Raw genomic sequence first — 20,714 nt, forward strand, 5'->3', positions numbered from 1 at the left:
ACCCAATATACTACATTTCTTTTGATCTTGTTTACAGTGGTTTTGCCTGTGCAAAAGCTTTTTAATCTAATGTAATCACAATTATCTAATTTCTTTTTAATGATGTTCTCCATCAATTCCTTGGTCATAAACTGCTTCCCTTTCCATAGATCTAGCCAGTATACTACTCCTTGATCATAGTTTGCTTATAATATTGGGGTTTTTTGTCTAAATTTTGTATCCATTTGGATCTTATCTTGGTATAGGATGTGAGGTGTTGGTCTAATCCAAGTTTCTTCCATACTAACTACCAATTTTCCCAACAGTTTTTATCGGAGAGTTTTTAATTCAAATAGGCTGGATTCTTTGGTTTTATCAAATAGCAGATTATTATAATCATTTCCTGCCATTGCACCTAGTATATTCCATTGATCCACCACTCTATTCCTTAGCCAATTCCAGGCAGTTTTGATGACTGATGCTTTATAATATAATTTTAGATCTGGTAAGGCTAAGTCACCTTTTTTTGCACTTTTTTTTCATTGAATCCTTAGAAATTCTTGACTTTTCATTTCTCCTTATGAATTTACTTACAATTTTTTCTAACTCATTAAAGTATTTTTTTGGAATTTTTATTGGTAGGGCAATAAAAAGTAGCTTAATTTTTGCACAATTGTTGTTTTTATTATATTAGCTCGACCTGTCCATAAGCAGTTGTTTGCCCAGTTATTTAAATTTGATTTTATTTGTGTGAGAACTTTTTGTAATTGTTTGCAAAACATTTTTGAGTCTCCCTTGGGAGTTAGACTTCCAGGTATTTTATATTGTGTGAGGTTACTTTGAATGGGATTCTCTTTCTAGTTCTTTCTGCTGTATCTTGCTAGTCATATATAGAAATGTTGAGGATTTATGAGGTTTTCTTTTATATCCTACAACTTTGCTAAAGTTGCTAATTATTTATAATAGTTTTTTAAATGATTTTGGGGGATTTTCTAGATATATCATCATGTCATCTGCAAGGAGTGAGAGTCTTGTCTCTTCTTTCCCAATTCTAATTTCTTCAATTTCTTTTTCTTCTTATTGCTGAAGCTAACATTTCTAATACAATATTGAACAGTACTGGTGATAATGGGCATTCTTGTTTCATCCCTGATTTTATTGGGAATGCCTCTAGCCTATACCAATTGCATATGGTGCTTTTTGATGGTCTCAGATAAATACTGCTTTTTATTCTAAGGAATAATCCATTTATTCCTACACTCACTAGTGTTTTAAGTAGGAATGAGTGCTGTATTTTGTCAAAAGCTTTTACAGCATCTATTGATATAATCATATGATTTCTGATAGGTTTGTTATTGATAAAATTAATTATACTCACAATCTTCCTAATATTGAACCAATCCTGCATTCCTGCAATAAATCCTACTTGGTTATAATGTATTATCCTAGTGGTAACTTGTTATAATTGTTTTGCTAAGATTTTATTTAATATTTTTTCATATGTATTCATCAGGCAGATAGGTCTATAATTTTCTTTCTCTGATTTAACTCTTCTTAGTTTAGGTATCAACACCATATTGGTATCATAGAAAGAGTTAGGCAGAGTTCCATCTTCACCTATTTTTCCAAAGAGTTTACATAGAATTGGAACCAATTGTTCCTTAAATGTTTATAGAATTCACTTGTGAATCCATCTGACTGACCCTGGAGATGTTTTTTCCTTAGGGAGTTCAATAATGGCTTGTTGAATTTCTTTTTCAGAGATAGGGTTATTTAGGTATTTAATTTCCTCTTCATGTAACCTGGGCAACTTATATTTTTGTAAATATTTGTCCATTTCACTTAGATTGTGAAACTTATTGGCATAGAGTTGGACAAAATATTTCCAAATTATTACATTAATTTCCTTCTCATTGGTGGTGAGTTCACCTCTTTCATTTATGATACTAGCAATTGGGTTTTCTTCTTTCTTTTTTAACATCAAATTGACCAGAGATTTATCAATTTTATTGTTTTTTTTCTATAAAACCAACTCTTGGTTTTATTTATTAGTTCAACAGTTTCTTGCTTTCTATTTTATTAATTTCTCCTTTACTTTTTAGAATTTCTAATTTGGTCTTTAATTGGGGGGGTTAATTTGTTTTTTCTCTGCATATTTAGTTCTCTCTGCATATTTAGTTCATTGATTTCCTTTCTCTAATTTAATTCATGTAAGAATTTAAAATATAATATATCCCCTGACAGCTGCCTTGAATGAATCCCACAGGTTTGGTATGTTGTTTCATTGTTGTCATTATATAGAATGAAATAATTAATTCTGTCTATAATTTGTTGTTTGATACACCCATTCTTTAAAATGAGGTTATTTAGTTTCCAATTAGTTTTGGCTTTATATCTCCCCGGGCCAATATTGCATATGATTTTTATTGCATTATGATCTGAGCAAGGTGTATTCACTATTTCTGCCTTCCTACAATGGATCATTAGGTTTTTAAGCCCTAGTACATGATCAATTTTTGTGTAAGTGCCATATACTGCAGAAAAAAATGTGCATTCTTTTATATCCCCATTCAATTTATTCCATAAGTCTATCATATCTAGGTTTTCTAACAATCTATTTACTTCCTTATCTTCCTTCTTGTTGATTTTATGATTAGATTTGTCTAAACCTGAGAGCTAGGTGTTGAGGTCTCCCACTAGTAGTTTTGCTGTCTTTGTCTTCCTGTAGTTCTTTCAACTTCTCCTCTAAGAATTTGGATGCTGTACCAATGCATGCAAACATATTTAGTATTGAAATTACTTTATTGTCTATGTTACCTTTTAGGAAGATATAGCTTCCTTCCTTATCTCTTTTAACACTATCTATTTTTGCAGCTGCTTTGTCTGAGATAAGGCTTGCTACCTATCATTTTCACTTCAGCTGATGCAAAATATATCTTGCTTTTACCTTTACTATATATGCATCTCTTTGCTTCAAATGGGTTTCTTGTAAGTAGCATATTGTAGGATTCTGGTTTTTAATTCACTCTGCTATTCACTTATGTTTTAAGGGAAAGTTCATCCCATTCACAAAGTTTTAATTACTAACTTTTTATTACCATCCATGTTATTTTTCCTCTGTTTGTATTTTCCCCCCTTTTTTCTCTTTATCAATATTCCCCAGTATTTTGTTTCTGAATACCCCAACCTTCAGTGTGTTTGCCCTCCTATATCAACCCCCCTTCCTTCTCTTTTCCTTTTTCCCTTCTTCCTTCCCTTCCTTCTGTTAGTTCCCCTTTTACCACCTCCCCCTTTACCCTTTTAATATTTGAAAGGCAAGATAAGTTTCTCAACTTAACTGAGTGTGTGTAAGATGACTTTAAGCCAAGTCTGATGAGAGGAAGATTCAGGTGGTGCTCACCTCCTCCTTTCTTCCCCTCTATTGCAATAGGTCTTTTGTACCTCTTAATGTAATGAGATTTATCCCATTCAGTCTTCTGCATCCTCCCATCTCCTTGCTGTCCCCCTTTTTAAGGAGGTACTGTTTTTAAATCATTATGAGTCACAGAAAAGTCATGAGCGTCCATCCCTTCTGGCTAAGTATATTCTTTCTAATAGAATTACAATTCTTAAGAGTTATGAGAACTTTTCTCCCAGGTGGGGATATTCTTTATTTTTTTTACCTTTTCATGTGTCACTTGAGCCTCCTGTTTGGTGTCCAAATTTTCTATTTAGCTTTTGTCTTTTCATCAGGAAATGTTAGAAGTCTCCCATTTCATTCAATGTCCATCTTTTCCCCTGGAAGAGAAAGCTCAGCTTTGCTGGATAGTGGATTCTTGGCAGCATTCCAAGCTTCCTTGTTCTTTGGAATATCTCATTCCAGGCCCTTCAATCCCTCAATCTTGATTCAGTCAGGTCCTGCATAATCCTTACTGTGGCTCCTTTCTGGATGCTTGCAGGGTTTTCTCTTTTATTTGATAGTTCTGAAATTTGGACACAACATTCCTTGGTGTTTTCATTTTAGGATCTCTTTCCAGAGTGGATCAATGCATTCTTTCAATAACTATTTTGCCCACTGATTCCATGATATCAGGGCAGTTTTCTATCACTAAATCCTGTAATATTGGGTACAGGCTTTTTTTCTCTTCTTTGTTTTCAAGAAGACCTATAATTCTCAGGTTGTCCCTTCTTGCTCTGTTCTTGAGGTCTGTATTTTTACTGATGAGATATTTTACATTTTCTTCTATTTTTTCAATCTTTTGGTTTTGTTTAACAGAATCTTCTTGTCTCATGAAGTCATTAGTCTCTACAGATTCCATTTTTTAGAGAAGAATTTTCTTCATTTATCTTTTGCAACTCCTTTTCCAGTTAGTCAATTCTATTTTTGAAGTTTTCCATTTTCCCACCTGTAGTTTTGAGAGAATTATTTTCTTTTTGTTTTATCCAATTATATTTTCCAAGGATTTGTTTTCTAGTTGTGAGATGTTAATTTTCTCTTGTGCCATATTAATTTTCTCTTGAGTTTCTTTTCCAGATTTTTCTAATTGATTTTTAAACTCCTTCCTGATTTCTTCCAGGAAGTCTTTCTGGACTGGAGGCCAATTCATATTCTTCTCAGAAAGTGCTAGATCTCTCTGGGTTATCGTCTGTTTTTTTCTAAGAATTTTTCCATAGCCACCCCGCCCCTTACTGATGGCCTTTCTTCATTTTCCTAGGATCTTGTGTTGGGGGAGAAACTGGCTCTCAGAGAAAATCTCTCTAGGGTTTTCAAAAACCCTAAAGGCTTTGTCCACTTGGTTTGGTAATTCCAAGGGCTGGCCAGTAGGAGGGGCTAGTTGCTTTCTCTGGAGTGTTTGAAGCCCTCTCCTTAATTCTGGAGGATGTAAGGAAGGAGTGAGGGGCAGCAGGGTCTGAATTGTCCTTGAACAATGGGCTGGGCCCTGGGGGAGGGAGTTAATCTCCCTTTCAGCTGAGTGAACTCTATTGCACACGCCTGAGCCTGAGGGGTCTACCCTTAGTTCTGGGAAGAGGGCTCCACAAAAAGTATGGAGCTCAAGTTTTGTGCCCAGCTGGTCATTTTCCAGGGGTACTCAGTAGCTCTCTGTGCTGGAACTCACCCTCCCAACAACTGGAGTTCACCAGAGCTCTTCTCCACCTGGCCAAAGATTCCATGGCTAAAGTTGGACCTCAGACCTGCCATTTCCCAAAGTCTCTGGGCTGGCCGAGTCCTCTTTCTTCCCCCTGCTGCTGTCCCTATACTGGCCCTCTGGTCTCCACTCTCCATTCAACCACGGTCCCCTGAGACATACCTTGTTGTTAGGTGTTCTTCCAGCTTTTTTTTCTGGGTTTATTGATCAAATTTATGTTAAGCTGTTTCTTTCATATTATCTTTGAGGGGAACCAGGAGCACTTAGCACAGTGCCTGTCTTCTCTCCACCATCTTGGTCAGAAGCATATCAAAACTTTTTAACCATTCCCCAATTGATGGACATCTCCTCCATTTCCAATTATTTGGCACTACAAAAAGAGCTGCTCTGAAAACTTTGGAGCATGTGAGACTTTTCCCATTTTTATGATTTATTCAGTATGGAGGCCTAGGATTATAATTGCTGTGTCAAAGTCTAGGAATAGGTTTATTGCTCTTTGGGCATGGTTCTATATTGTTCTCCAGAATGGTTGGGTCATTTCACAACTCCACCAGCAATGCATCAATACCCCAATCTCCCCACAACCTCTCCAACATTGATCATTTTCTCTTTTTGTTATCTTAGCCAATTTGATAAATATGAGGTGATATCTCAGAGTTGTTTTAATTTGTATTTCTCTAACCAATAATGATTTGGAGCATTTTTTCATATAATTATATATGGCTTTAATTTCTTCATTTGAAAACTCTCTATTCATATCCTTTGATAATTTATCAATTGGGGATGTAGGGAGAGATTTCTTAAGTTGACAACTGATATAGAGGTAGAAGAATCCTGCAGCCCACTCAAACTGACTTATCTCATACTGATACTGCCAACTGTTTCGGTGATGCTGTCTATAGTATTATCTAGTAGGCAGCTCTCCCATTTGCCTTCCTTCCTTTCTCATTTCCTGTCTCTCTGTTTCTATCTCTTTATTTCTCTATATATTTTCGTTTTTCTCAGTTCTGACACTTCCTCAGGGACTACAGGTCTAATTTCCATATAGCATATATTATGTACATGTGTCAATAGCAGTACATATAGATATGAAACATGAGTAAATATGTTAAGCAGCAAAGCAAAGTAAGGCAATGATTACTTGTAGAATGACAATATATGCAAAATATCTGTGTGTTATAAATGAACTAGAAAGTTAATATTAATAGTTGATAGACTAAAGTAGTTACAATTCACAACACAAAAATAAATTTGAAAAAGAAAACAATAAAATGAGAAAACCAAAATTGTCAGTTATTAATAGTTGCATTGATATGTGTAATTATGTTCAAAGCACATATTTATGGATAAATATTGCCATTGTCTTCTGTTCATATTTATAACTATTTCTGCAGTTGCCTTTGTAACTTTTTAAGTTACTCTGGTTGCTGGTGGAATAGATTGCTGATAGATCTAGTACTCTTGTACTTTGCTCACTCTAGCTATGAATTTGTTAATAGAAAAATGAAATAATAGAACATTAAAAATGAACATTTTAAAATCTTATAATAAAATTTTGAGGTCTCACTCAGTGGTAGCCTGCAGCACTTGTAGGCTACTCCAGACTGCCCAAGATCGCCCCCACCCTCCCCTGGCTCCCGACTCTTAGACTTGGACACTGTGCAGTCTCAGATTAAACAAAAATGGAAGAAGAAATTGCTGCTCTTGTGATTGACAGTGGCTCTGGCATGTGCAAAGCTGGCTTTGCTGGGGATGATGCTCCTCGGGCTGTGTTCCCCTCCATTGCTGGATGCCCAAGACACCAGGCTGTCATGGTGGGAATGGGGCAGAAGGACAGTTATGTTGGTGATGAGGCCCAGAGCAAGAGAGGTATCCTGACTCTGAAATATCCCATTGAGCATGGCATTGTTACCAACTGGGATGACATGGAGAAAATCTGCCATCATACCTTCTACAATGAGCTTCATGTATCCCCTGAAGAACACCCTGTTCTGCTTACAGAAGCTCCTTTAAATCCTAAGGCCAACACAGAGAAGATGACACAGATCATGTTTGAGACCTTCAACACCCCAGCCATGTATGTTGCTATTCAGGCTGTGTTGTCTCTGTATGCCTCTGGTCGTACCACTGGCATTGTCATGGACTCTGGTGATGGTGTCACCCACACTGTGCCCATCTATGAGGGCTATGCCCTTCCCTATGCCATCCTCTATCTGGATTTGGGTGGCTGTGATCTGACAGACTACCTCATGAAGATACTGACAAAAAGAGGGTACAGCTTCACCACCACAGGTGAGAGGGAAATTGATCATGATATCAAGGAGAAGCTGTGCTATGTTGCCCTGGACTTCGAACAGGAGATGGCCACTGCTGCTTCATCCTCCTCCCTGGAGAAGAGCTATGAGCTGCCTGATGGCCAGGTGATCACCATTGGCAATGAGAGGTTCAGGTGTCCAGAGGCCCTCTTCCAGCCATCCTTCCTGGGTATGGAATCCTGTGGCATTGATGAGACCACTCTCAATTCTATCATGAAATGTGATGTTGATATCTGAAAGAATCTATATGCCAACACAGTACTGTCTGGTGGTACTACTATGTACCCTGGTAATGCAGAAAGAAATCACAGCCCTGGCACCTAGCACAATGAAAATTAATGCTCCACCTGAATGTAAGTATTCAGTCTGGATTGGTGGTTCTATTCTGGCTTCTCTCTCCACCTTCCAGCAGATGTGGATCAGTAAACAAGAATATGATGAATCTGGCCCAAACATTGTCCATCACAAATGCTTCTAAATGGACTGCTAGCAGATGCATAGCATTTGCTGCATGAGTATTCACAAAGTAAAAATTTGCCCTGGCAAATATACACCTCATGTTAGCCTCATGAAACTGGAATAAGCCTTCTTTGAAAAGAAACTTGTCCTTGGGGAAGTTTGTATCTGATATTAGACAAATATCAGCACTTTTTAGATTGGTGAACCATTACTAATTTAACCTCATATTCAAGTTGACATTTGTTTCCTTGGTGTACATTTTAGCATACCTTGTACATATCTTTGATCTAAACCCTGATACAGGTCACTTCATTTTGACAGGTAAGGCTAAGAGTTAACTTCTATAGAGAATAGACCTGATAATACGGTAATATAATATTTGGCTGGTTGACATTCAACAGCTGTACAGTTTAGTCCTATTAAGCATCAGATCTGTACAGGGTATCTAAAGGTCAGATTTCCAGCATCTAAAAGAGCTGACTTGCAGAATTTCTGAGGCTGGCAAGAGTTATTAAATATGCGTTATATCTTGCCTTCATCCTAGCGGGAATACATATTGAATCCAAGTCTTAGGAACCAGTTTTTTTTTTCTTAACCCACTGTTTTCCCCCTAATGTCATGGGGCTAAGTTACTCAACCTTGAGTTGCAAAAGTTTGCATTTACAACCTGTAAATTTGTGCATCTAGTTAATTTATGTAAGATTTTTGTACATTGCCTTAATGTTCTCACATGACAGTAGAATACCAAAATTTGTAAGTGATCCTAAGAGTTGAGAATTGTAATGCCCAACACATCATTGTGTAAAGAAAATAAAAGTTCTGCAAGTAAACTGAAAAAAAATTTCAAAATTTAATTTTCCTTGTTGATGTAGTGGAGAAAAACATTTTGCTTTAGATAAGCTTGAAGGAAAAATTAAAACAATATCTAAACTCTCAATCAGAGAAAAGATAATGATAAATTAAAGACATTGATCCTCAGATGAGACTTCATATATAACAGTGGCTGGAGGTTCAAGATTTTGAATAAAGAAAAATCTTTCTCTGGCTCCTCCCTCAATGTGGATAGAACTATACTTTCCCATCTCCTTTCAAGGAGATTATGACTTGGTTTTGTATTGTGTGATACATTTAAGCTTACATTGTACTTTTTTCATAACAGTAAGCAAAATAGGGAAATACCATTCCAATTGTACAGATGAGAAAACTGTCTTAGAGGCTAATTAATTGATAATTGAGGCTAATGGTCACACAGTATGATCAAAGCGAGCTTTGAATTCAGTTCTCTAGTGTCCAAATCTGACACTATCTCCTCCACTAGGATAGTATAGTGAGGTTCCAAGACTCTGAGTATAAGGAGTACTTTTAAATACAAAATGATTTTAGGCCCTCATGTGATAGTAACTATGTAATTAGTGTTAGTTATTCAAGAAAGAAAGAATTCATTGAAGAGAACTTTTGAAGTATTTAAGATTACCCAAAAGTGCAATTTTAAGTGAATGACAAGATTGTAGCTATCTGTCTGTCAGTGGCAAGGCAAAAAGATGAAATTCCTACACCTCACACCCAACCATCTTTACTTAAACATTTTTATTTTCCTATTGCCCAAGTGTTTTCCAAAGAAACTTGTTTCTTGTTTATCTAAGATATTGAAGATATTGTTCTCATTCTTGTTCTCTCTCTCTCTCTCTCTCTCTCTCTCTCTCTCTCTCTCTTCATCAAAGGTAGTGGATTGAAAGGAAGTAAAATTCTTTCTGAATCAGTGGACATTTTCTCTGACTACTGGCTCAATATGAACCAGATATATTTTTCTTAGTAAATTGGATTATAAATCTCCCATAAAATATTAGGAAAAATGCCATGCAAATCCAGATCTTATTACAACTCTGAGCACAAGTAAGGTAAGGCAAAAGAGACTTGATAAGTAAAGAAGGAACTGCTTTCCTCAGGGTACACCTGCCTTGGTTATCTCAGATATCTTTGTTCTTTTCTGCATATTTAAAGAACCTCATTTTTTTTTCCTACTAGTGGTGGTTTAGAAGTTGATAATTAAGAGAAAAGTCACAGTCATAGACATAGTGGAAGGAGGAATTGAGAAAGATCACCCCGGCCCATACAGGAGTTGTGTGGACAAGAGAGAGGGTTTAGTTAGTTTTCCTCTTTATTCAAACATCTTAACTTCTAAAATGGTATGTTCAGTATAGTTATGCTTCATTCAACAGAATATTTGATTTTTAGCTATGGGGGAGAGAGAGAGCAAGAGTGAGAGACAGAGAGAGATTCATTCAGGAGCATGTTTGACTTTTTATTCACTTAAGATAGACTCAAGAAACTACTAATTACCGAGGGGAGAAATACAAATCTCAGAAATTTGAAGTAATGATATGCAATAAGTATGTAGAGAAGAGTAAACTGGAAAACAGTTCATACATTTCATTTTATGGAGTAAGAAAAAGAAACATACATATTTAGAAAAGTGAAGCAACTTGCCCAAGTTCAAATACATAACACAATAAGACAAATGACTAAACTGGGTTTCAAACTAATCTCCTCTGATTTCAAATTCTGTTTTTGTATGCACTCTTTCAAGTGTGTGCACTATATATAAAACATTTATTGAGTTTCTACTATAAACACACAATGAATACTATGGAAAATTGAAGGGAAAGATCTAAGGAGCTTCCTATCATACTGAAATGTATTAAATATAATACCAATAGTAGGAGTAGAATACTAATGATGGTGATGACTATTTACTTTTATAAAAATTTGACACATCATTTCATTGAAAAGTATAAAGTGAAATTCAGAATGCAGAGTATAAACACTGAATATTCTTAAACATATTGTTTTTGCTCCATTTCTGGGCATCAAGGGCACGTTATATTAGAAAGTGTGTAGACTCAGAATTTTAGAATTAGAAGGTAACATAGCAATCATCTAATCCATGTCTCTCATTTTATAGATGTTAGATAGTTTTTTTGTGCTTACTGTCCGGAATTTTATTTAAAAAGTGACTGACTAGTAGTATGGCATTGTTAGATATCTGATCTATAGTCTACCCCATCTCTCTACAGGGGATACTAAAATAACCTGTCTTTTGAGGAGGAGCAGGAGGAAGGTTCTGGTCAAGTCCTTGCTTCTTTTCCTTTGCCTCTTTCCAAGGGGCATATTAGGCTAGAATTGCATCCATTCACCATCCATCAAACAGATGCAAATGTAAGGATCTAACACTTTGATGTTGGCCCCAGGATACATGCCACTTTCCTCAATTACCAATGAGGGGAGAGTAATAGCTTAATATTATCAAATTAGCTCCTGCTCAGTAAACATTAGTTACACAGAAGATCATCATGAATAGGGAATACTGAGGATACACATTGATGGAAGCAAAACAATAAACAGAAGTCTGGGAAGTTATAGAGATCAGAATAGAATATATAAGAATATATAAGAACAAAGGAGTTTTTTTGTTAGGAAGTCATAAAACACCTCAGTTCAATCAAATGGGAGAAAATAGACATTTAATGGAATACAGAATTTTCAAGCAATTCCTATAAAAAAGTCAGGCTGCATAGGAACCCTGAAATATAAACATAACACTCCAGGAAAAAACCAGAAAATGAAATTTATTTGAGAAATTGAAAGGAATTGCATATAATATACTCCACTAATAGTGTATCAATATATTGTTTTTCCACAGCTCCACTGTTTGTCATTTTGTTTTTGCCATCTTTTCCAAACTATCTTATAGGCATTTTTTTTTGGTTATTTATGATGTGACCTTTTACTCTGATTCACGTATTTATTTGATATAAGGTGTGGGATATCTGGGGAGTATTTTTAATCAAATGATTCTATATCCTAGGAACTGGGGTCTTTGGGTTTACTGAATACCAGGATACAACATTAATTTACTTCTCTATATTTCCTTCTCACCTGGATCCCTCTATCCCCATAGCCTTCTTATTCTGGATCATTCCTACAAGTCTTCAACCCATTTTTTTTCTTGGTAATCTTCTAGAGGTATCATTTTGAGGAAAGTCCCAAAACTACTGTTCTTCATTTCCCTTCTGGTTCTGCTTCTGATGCTCCAGACACCATCACAGAAGGGTTGAATACATTTACACACACACACACACACACACACACACACACACACACGTATACATATACACACACACTTTGGTGTGGAATTACATCTCAATAAAGAAAAAAAGCAGGAAGGTAGGGAAAGGAATTAAGAGGGGAGACATAAGCAGGGGACCAATTGTAAGCATAACAAATTTCTTAAGGAGGGACAGAAAAATACTAGAAGCTAACTTTGAAGACATTTGAGGAATTGCTGGACAAATTTAGTCTTAAGAATGTAATGCAATATTATTATGCTATAAAAATGACAAAGAGGACTGATTTAAGAGAATCTTGCTTAGTATAAGATCTCATCAATGACATGACTAACCATGTTTGCAGAGGACCCTTGCAGAAAGACCACCTCTTGACAAAAAAAAAAGTGATGTATTCAAGGTGGGTGCAGAAAAGGTATAATTTTGGACTTGGCTATTATGTTTTCATTTTCTTGAGTCTTATAAGTTGTTATAAAATTCTCCTTCCCTCACTTTATTTTTTGGTTATTTCATATATGACTGGAGGGTTATGAAAGGTTTAGTAATAATGATGTTATAAAGGGGAGGCTAGCAATAAAAAATTTTAAATGTATAGATGAGTACAGAAATTAACTGTCCAAAAGGACAGTTTTGCAAGTAATGTAAAATATATAATTTAATTTAAAAAAACAGGGAGTATGGAAGGGATATTTATAGTTTCATAGAGAATGACCTTTTTATTTCCAGCTTTGCATACATAACTGCCCCTTCTTGGTGTTTAAATTTGGGAATTTAATAAAGGATTTTTAAATAAATAAATTAGGAAACTAAGCCAGTGAGCCAGCATGACTAGAACCCATGTTTCCTGAATTCTATGCCATGTGACCAGTGCTGGGAAGTAAGAGATTAGTGCATATAATCCTGCTAGTTGTTTTTTCTAGTAATAATTAAAAATTTAATAATAATAAAATTCTTAAAATAACAATGAATTCACTATTTATTGCCTATAATGACTACATACCCAAAACAACTACGACAAAAGGCAGAGAAAATCTTCTAGCAAGACTGAATAAGCAGTACCCTCTCTTACTAAAGTATATGATGACTAATAAGTATTTAATTTAATCTTCTGTCACAACCTATTTCAAATCAGAGTGAAATAAATTCAGAAGAAGACCAAGACCTTAAACCCATTAAGATAATATAATTTTTAAATCTTAGAAAATACAGAAGACACAAACCCAAGTGTGGTAGAACTGCTACTCCTGAGGAGGGATTGTCTTTAATGCTACAACCCTACCTACTGCCCTCCCCCCACTTCCCACCACTGAAATTGCTTCAGGTTCGCTTTGGGTAAGATGCTGCTCCAGCCTCTATATCCTTCAGGAGATTGGAGGTAGGGGTGGGGGTTGGGGATGTATGATATGGGTATTAGGTATGTGTACAGCCCTGTTGACAGCAGTTGGAGAATTATTCCCACATTGAAATTAGAGAACATAGGGAATATTTAGGCTTTCTTATCCATGTATTTCCAAGTATCATTCTGTAGAAAGGACAGAATCTGTTTTGGCTAGATAATAGATACATTATTCATCAAGAATTGATGAATAACATAGAATAAGTAGAAGAATGTTTGCTAGGGACAGATCAACAAAGATTAAAACAAAGAAAAGCCCATGCCATGTTTTGTCTTATGTTTTCTGTCTTAGATTATTATAATGACATGAGGAAAGTATTCATGGGTATCCAAGTTGATCTAGGTTTGTGCTTTATGCCATATCCTTCCAGTAATTACCCCAGTCGCATACAGAAAAGTTGGGGAGACGAGAAAAGATAGTTTGCTGTCAGCCATATTCAGTGCTGCATTGTCTATCAAATTTGTTTGCATTCCCTAACTCTATTTGCTTCAGTTTCCTGTTTATAAGGAAATTTGCTTAATACTAGGAAACCTACTTGCAGGAATTGTAGGGCACATAGAATAATATTTCGACACTTCAGTTCATGCCTTGATGTACTATAAAGAGAAGTTTTCTATTCTACAAACTTTCACTGTCAAAAATCCTTACTCATCAAACCTGTTGACTTCAAAAGCAAACTGTTCATTATCATTTTTTAATATTCTGTATTCTCTTTGAGCTTCAAAGAATGCAGAATAGCTACTGAGGTTATAGGTGGAATATTCAAATATTTTATTGATTGAAGTATAGTTTGGGGTTGGAAAACCATGACTAATGGACAAGGCATACAGAGTAGCAAAGGTAGGAGAGGACAGAGTTCTCAATTGTGTTGGGATATGGACCTTTCAATGTTTGTCCTTCATTCTCAAAGAAGATTGTATCAGACAGATGATGCCATGACATGCACCTGAATTGGATTTGAGTGGGGGATGGTGTTCTGTGCTAAGTCACCAGCCTTACTTTCTCCTCTGGACCCATCTGGGTCTAATGGCCAAGTCTACTGGAAATGTCCCAAGATTCAAGGCAATCAGGTTTAAGTGACTTGCCCAGGGTCAAACAATTAGTAACTATCTTGAGGCCAGATTTGAATTTAGATCCTCCTGAATTCAAGGCTATAACTTTATAGAATGAGGAAAGGAGGAGAGTAATCTGAGTTTCAGTTTTGAATACTAGTCTCCTTCCTACCTTTATAACCTTTCCCTTCACTTTTTTCAAAGTAACAATAAATACTCAGGTTTTGCACTGCTAAAACATAACCTAGACTTTTTAAAGTCTATAAATTCTCAACCTAGAACTTGAGAAATACTGTTCTATGTACTACAATTCCTGCAGGTAGGTTTTCTTGTTTTCTTGTACCCCAAGCACCTTTCCTTAGGAGCAGGAACTAGACTTTATAAAATCTAGCTTAGTGTCTAAAACCTAGACAATAAAGGAAAGAATAGATGATCCCTATTTATATCTTCAAATGCCTTATATAGTACAGTCAGGGATGACCTTACTGATGGCATTGGTAGTTAATAGCTAAACATGCTGTTCCCCCCCAAAATCTTTGCCACCTGTTTGCCAGGTGCTTAAAATTCTCATAATTAGTCATTTGAGTTAAGGCTTTACTTTTGGAGTTGTGTCCTTTAAAATGGGCCCAGGAATCCTTGAATTAGTTGAGTAGAGATTAGCTAATCAGTTTATTTAGCAAGTTGTTCAGGCAAAGGAATAAGACAAATACGAAGAAAGAACCTGGGATTGAATATGAGACAGGTCTTTTTAACAGGGAATGCTGAAAAGGTGAGAGTCTGAAGATGTTGGTGGCTCAAGAATGAAACCCCAAAAGGAAGATGAGAAGGAAGTGAATGGTATAATCCCCAGGGGTGATGCTGAGTGCTGAGATGGCTACTCCCCCTACTGCTGTAAACCAAGGGGATTAAATTTCTGCTTTGTAGAAAAGTTTTGCCTATGACAGTCATGTCACTTTTGAATGTTCTGAAGTAGCATCATTTATTTAAAGTCAGAAAGAACCTGAAATTATGTACTTCAACCTCTTCCTTTTACAGTTGAGGAAACTGAGACCCAATAGGGTTAAAGTGATTTATCTGAGGATCATAAGGATTAAGTTTATTTAACAGATTATAGTATCTGGGCACCAAGAGAGGCAATAACTAAATTATTTAGTAAGTCTTCTTCTGGATGGGTAACCAGTAAGAATTAATTGACATTGTACAATATCAGTTATGCACCATTTATCATGATAACTGATTGTCATTCTGATTTGGTGGTTTGAAGATCAAAATAACCAGCAATGAATACAGCAAACAATGATCAGGTCAATCATATAGGCATAACCTAATAAAAGCAGCCCTAACATGGTCATAGGGCCATGTCTACCTAACAGTTGTCATACTGGAATAAAGTAAAGTATCATACAGACAAATGAATTTAGCAAGGTATGAAGTTGCATAAACAAGTCAGATCCAAGTCTCTCAGTAGCTTAAGAACTTGGAACCTTGATTTCTACATAGTTAATATATTATTTATAGGAGTGAAGGAACAAGATGAAGTGACTCAGATACCTGGTTTCTTATTGGTGGAGGGGATTGGGAGACACTGAGGTGAGAGGGAGAGGGTTAGTTTAATGGTATCTCATGAATTGGGTTACAGTTGGGAGGAGTAATTTTTTAATTTTTCCAAAATGAGGTGACTTTCATGAAGTTGAGATTTTATTTCACAAAGTAGATCAAGGGTAAAATACAGTTACTTGGGGCAGCTAGGTGGCTCAGTGGATAGAGCACCAGTCCAGGAGTCAGGAGTACCTGAGTTCAAATCTGGACTCAGACACCTAGCTGTGTGGCCTCGGGCAAGTCACTTAACTCCATTTGCCTTGCAAAAAAAAAACCCTAATAAAACTCATACTATTTTGATATAACAGGTAAAAAATAATTTCTAAAAACTTCAAATTATTTTTATTGAAAAGAGAAGATTCCAAATATACTAACTGATCTCATTTAGTTGAATTTATTATATGCAAAATTTGTCATATCAATAATGAAAAGATATAAATTAATGTTACCTCTTAATTCCTACTATATTGATTTCTGCTGTATTGATTCTGAAATGTATTTTATAATGGATTGATTTTTATAATTGAATCTGCATATGCCCAAGGCCACCTTTTTGTATCCTTGAGTTATGCTTGGAATTTCAGATTTCCCTCTGAGTTAACTTGAAAAAAAAGTTGTTATCTCTCATATTGGTACCCCCAAGATACTTCCTGGATGGAACTTGATTCATGACAGATTCTCTAGCTCAATTCCAAAATGCAAGTATGAATTTTTTAACAGCAGCAACTTTAATATATACTATTGTAGCTGCAATTACCTGGCTTCTGGCACCAGATTTGCCCTCCAGTGGATCATCATTAAAGGATGTAAAGTGTATTCAGCCCAATTATAGTGCCTCAAAAGAATCCTGGATTGTTATGTTTCATCACTATCTCCCTTAGTCAGGAAAGGGTAATTTGCATGCCTGTTGCCTTCCTTGGATATAGTAACTGATATCTATTTGTAAAGCCCAATTAGTTAACTTATTTCCATCTCCAAAAGATATGCAGTCTATCCTTAACTGACTTTAATTAGGGGAGTTTTTAATCTCTTTCAAGTACATAGCAAATCTGGTAGTTTTGATCCTCTAGCAAAGATTACAAGATATATACCAGTCCCATGAATCAGTGAAGCTTTCCTTAATGTTAGAGAGGGTTGGTTACTAGCCTTATGAGGATGATTTAACCAGTTATATGGTTTTCCCCCACTTATCCAACTCTGTTCTTTGTTCTCTTTTCCTTAGCAAAACTATAGAAAGGTTATTAAGTCATACTTCATAGTTCTTGGTTATTGAGAGGCCCTAGACCCAGTTTTTTGGTTACTGCTAGCATAACTAATAAATTGATTATACTCAGACCATTGTCTCAGAGTTTTCAAATTTTTAATTTTCAAATCTTAATTTTCAAACATAACAATAACCATTTCATTGTAGTAGGTACTCCCTCTGCTGGTGTCATTTGCAAACCATTTAAACTTTCTCATCCTCCCAAATCTTGTTTACATCTTTCCACAATCTCCAAACACAATCTTCCTAAATATCCTGGGAGTGTTCTTGCATGATGGGTCTTAGTCTGCAGTCATACCTACTTATCCTTTTCTCATAATACATATACGTGACGATGTTTTTCTCTTCTTTTCTGTTCCAGTCATTGACAACATGCTATTCTATTTCCATGCGCTATGTAGCTATCTGTTTCCATTTGAATCACCTGCAGTTTTGATTGTTCGTAGATTGTTATAGTCAATGATTCACCACCATATTGCATCAGAGTTGAAAGACAAATTTTTGTGCTAGAAATCATTTAAAAAAGCCCTAGAAAATTTGCTTAATGAAACCAAGGCTATTTGTTCTTTTCATTCATTGTTTTTTTTTTTCTATTTGTAGTCTCTTTCTAAAATATATGCATTGAGAGTTAGGCAAAGAACTAGCTAAAGAAATGGTGTCTGAGGAGGAAAAAGAAGAAGGGAAGGGTAGAGGCAGCCTTGGCAGTCAAAATGTGGTGTCAGAGTTGGGGGGAGGAAGAGGGAAGAGCCTGGCTCCTGAGAGAGGGCTCTCTAGGAGGTGAGATGGCAGTACCCTGAATACTGAAAGTGTTAACTACAACCTTTGACTATGCATGAATACAAGCTAGTTGTTCTTGGCTCAAGAGTGTTGAAAAATCTTCCCTGACTGTACAGTTTGTTCAATGAATACTTAATAAAATATGATTCTACATTAGAAGATTCAAAGAGAAAGCAAGTTGAAGTAGATGCTCAACAATGCATGCCTGAAATCTTGGGCATTGCAAAAATGGAACAATTTATAGCAAGATTTGGATGAGAAAAATGGACAAGGTTTTGCATTAGATTACCCATCATAGCATAATCAATGGATAATGACTTAAAAGATCCTCCAGAGCAGATTCCTCAAGTTAAAGACATTGATGATGTGCCAGAGATTCTCATTGGTAATATGTGTGATGGTAAACAATCAAAAGTGCTGTAGGAAAAAAAGTAAGGACAGATACTAGAATGACAATGAAACAACTGTGGGTTCTTAGAATCTTCTGCTAAGTCAAAGATAAATGTTAATGAGATCTTTTATGACCTAGTCAGACAAATTAATAAGAAAAATTCTATTGATCAGGAAGGCAAATGAATCATCATGCCAATTGCTTTAATAGACAGATGCATTATAGCTTTAGTCAAGTCTGGAGACTTGTTGCCCAATTTAACAGTGCCAGAAGCATTCCATCTTTATCAAATCTACCTAACATCTTAAGTGGCCTTTCCTGTGGTGGTACACTTTAAGAAGTAGGTGAAAACTACTATATCACTTTGCCCATTTTAATCCCCTTGCAGGGTCTGAAGAAATTTTTACTTCTAATAGTCTGATATGCATTTTGTAAAACCAGAGTCTACATTCAGTCTTATTGCTAAGAGATATTATACATCCCCTAATGTTGTACTAAATACACCAATGTTGTATTAAAATGGTTTACTTTAAGAAGTCCCATGATTTCTTTTTTCTTTCTAATAAATATTTTATTTGTTTTCCAATTATATCCAATAGTAGTTTCCTCTTTAATTAATTTATTTTTTATTAAAGATATTATTTGAGTTTTACAATTTTCCCTCCAATCTTAGTTCCCTTCCCCACCCCACCCCCATGGAATCAATCTGTCAATCTTTACTTCATTTCCATGTTGTACATTGATCCAAATTGAGTGATGAGAGAGAAATCATATCCTTAAGGAAGAGACAAGAAGTCTAAGAGGTAACAAGATCAGACAATAAGATATCTGTTTTTTTCTAAATTAAAGGGAATAGTCCTTGAACTGTGTTCAAACTCCATGGCTCTTTATCTGGATACAGATGGTGTTCTCCTTTGCAAACAGCCCAAAATTGTTCCAGATTGTTGCACTGATGGAATGGGCGAGTCCATCAAGGTTGAACATCACCCCCATGTTGCTGATAGGATATACAGTGTTTTTCTGGTTCTGCTCATCTCACTCAGCATCAGTTCATGCAAATCCCTTCAGGCAATAGAACAATAATGTTCCATGACATACATATACCACAGGTTGCTAAGCCATTTCCCAATTGAAGGACATTTATTTGATTTCCAATTCTTTGCCACCACAAACAGGGCTGCTATAAATATTTTTGTACAAATGATGTTTTCCCCCCTTTTTAGTCATCTCTTAAGGGTATAGACCTAGTAGTGGTATTGCTGGGTCAAAGGGTATGCACATTTTTGTTGCCCTTTGGGCATAGTTCCAAATAGCTCTCCAGAAAGATTGGATGAGTTCACAGCTCCACCAACAGTGTAATAGTGTCCCAGATTTCCCACAACCCTTCCAACAATGGTCATATTGGCCAATCTGAGAGGTGTGAGGTGGTACCTCAGAGAAGGTTTAATTTGCATTTCTCTAATAATTAATGATTTAGAGCAATTTTTCATATGGCTATGGATTACTTTGATCTCCTCAATCTGTAAATTGCCTTTGCATATCCTTTGACCATTTGTCAATTGGGGAATGACTTTTTGTTTTAAAAATATGACTCAGTTCTCTGTATATTTTAGAAATGAGTCCTTTGTCAGAATCATTAGTTGTAAAGACTGTTTCCCAATTTACTATATTTGTTTTGATCTTGGTTACAGTGGTTTTATTTGTGCAAAAGCTTTTTAATTTAATGTAATCAAAATCATCTAGTTGGTTTTCGGTGATGTTCTCCAACACTTCCTTAGTCATAAACTGCTCCCTTTTCCATAGATCTGACAGGTAAACTAGTCCTTGATCTTCTAATTTGCTTATAGTATTGCTTTTTATGTCTAAGTGCTGTAACCATTTGGATCTTATCCTGGTAAAGGGTGTTAAGTTAGTCCCATGATTTCTACTGGAGAGTAGAATAATGAAAATCCTAAAATCACCACTATTTTTGCATTATAGAAGAAAATCTCTAAAGAACTCCTGTATAGACTTAGTCTAGATGACTTTGCTTCTTTAACATTTTTATCTTATTGTAATTTTCAGAAAGAAGTACTAGATCATTATTATTGTACAAAAGGACTTTGATTAACATAGGTATATAGATTTTTTTAAAAAAAATTGTAAAACCTGTGGAGAGAGTGATCTTATCTTTAAAAATTAAGATTATCTTCTCAGAATAATGTCCCATTGGGAAGGAAAGTCCAACCTTT

The 20,714-nt window shown here is 35.6% G+C and overlaps 1 protein-coding gene and 1 pseudogene across 1 annotated transcript; both read left to right on the forward strand.

Annotated features, from left to right (window-relative positions):
- Window positions 1-6,771: 6,771 nt before the first annotated feature.
- LOC141511001 (actin, cytoplasmic 2-like) lies at window positions 6,772-8,076 on the forward strand. The gene is given in 2 exon segments (XM_074220353.1): window positions 6,772-7,710; window positions 7,712-8,076. Coding segments are annotated over 2 exon segments (1,110 nt in total). The 5' UTR covers window positions 6,772-6,787; the 3' UTR covers window positions 7,899-8,076.
- A 10,067-nt stretch (window positions 8,077-18,143) lies between these two features.
- Window positions 18,144-18,690, forward strand: LOC141511002 (ras-related protein Rap-1b-like; annotated as a pseudogene).
- The last annotated feature ends 2,024 nt before the right edge of the window (window positions 18,691-20,714 follow it).

Source organism: Macrotis lagotis, chromosome 2 (genome assembly GCF_037893015.1).
Source record: "Macrotis lagotis isolate mMagLag1 chromosome 2, bilby.v1.9.chrom.fasta, whole genome shotgun sequence".
Lineage (NCBI taxonomy): Eukaryota > Metazoa > Chordata > Mammalia > Peramelemorphia > Peramelidae > Macrotis > Macrotis lagotis.